We start from the raw sequence: 2579 nt of genomic DNA, 5'->3' as shown, positions 1-2579 counted from the left end.
TGGGCCAGGCCCCGCTCTAAATTCGAGTCTCAGATTTATTTCTGGAGCCTGTACAGGAGTTCTCTCGAAGCTAGCCGCAGCCGCCGAAGATCTAAACAGGGAGCCCAGTCCGCCTCGGGCCGGCGGCGGCGGCAGCAGCAGAACATTGCGTGGATCTGACACTGAGTTTTGACTATACAACGTCTATTCTTGAGGTATCGAAGTAATCACAACCTAAGCTGCTCGGTAGGCGAGGACGTTTTCTTCTTGAGGTCCCCAGTTTCCGTTGAGCCGATCGAGAAGATACTCGCCCGTTTCCGTAGGCTCCGTCGGATCCTCTCCACGCCGGCAGACAGACGCGAAAAAACTCCGTCTTCCAAATCCTTATTTAGAGTCTCCGGCAAACGCAACGAGAGCAAAGCGGCCGTAAATCCCAGGAACGCGTAGAGCACTGGCAGGAGTCGTTCGTGTATTCTGGGCAGCCAGTATCTGCCGAAGGGATCCACCGTTGAAGCGAGCCGGAACATGAGGTCGCAGAATCCGATCCCCATATTCCGTAAGGGAGTCTGGTACAGCTCCGCACTGTACACCGGGTAGAGTTGGGTGAAGGCAGCGCTCGACGACCTAATGAGGATGACCGAGCCCATTCTCAGCACGACCCTGAAGCTGTGATCCGAGAAAATTTGATCCGTGAAGCCCAGAAGCAGGAAACCTATTCCTCCGAGCAGGCCCGTGACGCAGACTATCAGTCGGCGTTTCAGAAAACGGACGCCACACGCCACTAGAACGACAGCGAAGAGCTCGCCCACCACGGGAATGACGAAAGAGATGTGGGGATGAGTTCCCAACGAGGTGCTGATGAAAATCGACGAGTAGAACAGGAGACCGAAAGAAAAACACAGGTACCACATGATCAACGTGTTGGCGGACATGTTCTCCTTTCCTCCCGAAGCCCTGAAGAGATCGATAGCGCTTTTGTGGTTCGAATCACGCAAACCGCTGTAGCGCGAGCGGATCGCGGGGATGCGAGCATCGATCTCGGCTTGCGGGACGCCATTAATTTTCGCGATGCGTTTAATTACGTCGATCCCATCATCGGTCCTTTTCTTCGACAATAGCCATCGGGGTGATTCACGCACGAAGTACAAGAAAGGTAGTATTGTCACGCATGGGGCAGCGATTACTGCCTGGAGAACCCGCCACGACCTCGCGTGGTAAGCCGTCACGGAAAGAAGTAACATGCCGAGATGGTAACCGCATCCACTCAGCATCGAGAACATCCATCGATTCGAAGCATCGGTCGTTTCTAAGAATATCACAATCGCGGCATTAATTCCGATTTTCGAGATCGACGACAGAAAGCGCCCAGCGTTGAACACGATGAAGCTCGTTGCCGTGGTCGCTGTGAGACCGGCTATCGCACAGAGACAGATTCCGCACAGTACGGACAGTCGACGTCCGAAACGATCCGAGAAGTGGCTCACTAGAACATTCCCCACAATGAGTCCTGCCATCGCGACCGCTTGGGGGAATGGTCGCAGATAGTCGTTATCGCACATTAGTTGCCATTGTTCCACTATGGTCGCTCTGTGCACGGATTTATCGAAATCCCACGAGTCGCATTTGACGATTTCCTCGGTGACCTTCCACAAGTCCGGTGGATGGGAAAAGCTGTCGGAGCTCGAGCTAATGTTCAACGGAACCTCTCGACTCGCCTCGTCGAATCTCGTCTCCAGGTTGAAGTCCAGATTCCGCCGGAAGCAGTGACCACCCATTTTCGAGGCGAGCTCAGGGAAGTCGTGCTGGGTCGCTTTGGCCCACGCGGGCTGCGACATCCCGAACTCGAGCGATTCCTTGCTTCGGGCGCACGTGTAGTTCACGTTCGGCAGCATAAAGGCCATCGACAGCTGACCGAATGAATTGAACAGCGAGTTGATGAAAATCACCGCCAGAATTATCACGTGCCATCGTCCTACTTTACCGACGAGCCCGCAGATATCGCCGTCGTCGGCGGGATCGGTTGTGTCCTCGCATTCCTGCGTGGACTTCTTAGACATCACGCGAAAAAATTCGGCGGCGGTGGCGGCTTGCAACTTCAACGTCCGAGCGACGCCAAGTACTAGTCTTTGCTGAGCTTGACAGATCGCCCAATTGCCTCCGATGGAGAGGAGGCGACTGTGGACTCGCAGCGAGACGGAGCGGGAAGCTTTCGACGGCACCGACTCCTCACGAGGTTTCGAACGAGTGGAGCGCTTTGCTCAGGAACTTGATGTCCGATCGCTCAGCGAACGATTTTCCGGATCTGTTGTCCGAAGCCCCCCGGAGAAAGGTTCCCCCGACGAGCAATGGAGCAAGAAGCGAATAGCATATTCGTACGAGTCGTCGAAACATCGGGTTTCGTTATGATGAAGAGAAGGTCAGAAACGCGCAGATAGAGTTAGTATTCGCTTACGCTTCGGCATCGACTTCGCTCTAAAACAAACTACGTATCGAATTCATTGTTTTGTTTGACTGAGACCTGGAATGAGAAGTGGAGCCTCGCTGCCGCCGGAACGCTTAGTAGTGTGCAAGCCTCGACATTCATCATGCGATATTGCCTG

The 2579-nt window shown here is 54.2% G+C and overlaps 1 protein-coding gene across 1 annotated transcript; it reads right to left on the bottom strand.

Annotated features, from left to right (window-relative positions):
- Positions 1-206: 206 nt before the first annotated feature.
- On the bottom strand, positions 207-2036 carry LOC100906566 (solute carrier family 22 member 7-like). Its single transcript, XM_029112440.1, has 2 exons — positions 1683-2036; positions 207-1613 (listed from the first exon to the last, which is right to left on the bottom strand). Exons 1-2 carry the CDS (start codon positions 2034-2036, stop codon positions 207-209), a joined length of 1761 nt encoding a protein of 586 aa, XP_028968273.1.
- Between the last annotated feature and the right edge of the window lie 543 nt (positions 2037-2579).

The sequence above is a fragment of the Galendromus occidentalis genome, unplaced genomic scaffold (genome assembly GCF_000255335.2).
Source record: "Galendromus occidentalis unplaced genomic scaffold, Mocc_1.1 scf7180000077501, whole genome shotgun sequence".
Taxonomy (NCBI): domain Eukaryota; kingdom Metazoa; phylum Arthropoda; class Arachnida; order Mesostigmata; family Phytoseiidae; genus Galendromus; species Galendromus occidentalis.
The sequence above is the reverse complement of the archived record's forward strand: the minus strand, read 5'-3'. Positions and strand labels throughout refer to the sequence as shown.

What these genes read in the sequence shown, in the direction of transcription:
- LOC100906566 (XM_029112440.1), bottom strand. Translation starts at nt 2,036, where the DNA reads ATGTCTAAGAAGTCCACGCAGGAATGCGAGGACACAACCGATCCCGCC. An exon ending in TCGACGAGGCGAGTCGAGAG is followed by an intron (nt 1,614 to 1,682) that starts GTTCCGTTGAAC and finishes AAGGTCACCGAG; the next exon opens with GAAATCGTCAAATGCGACTC.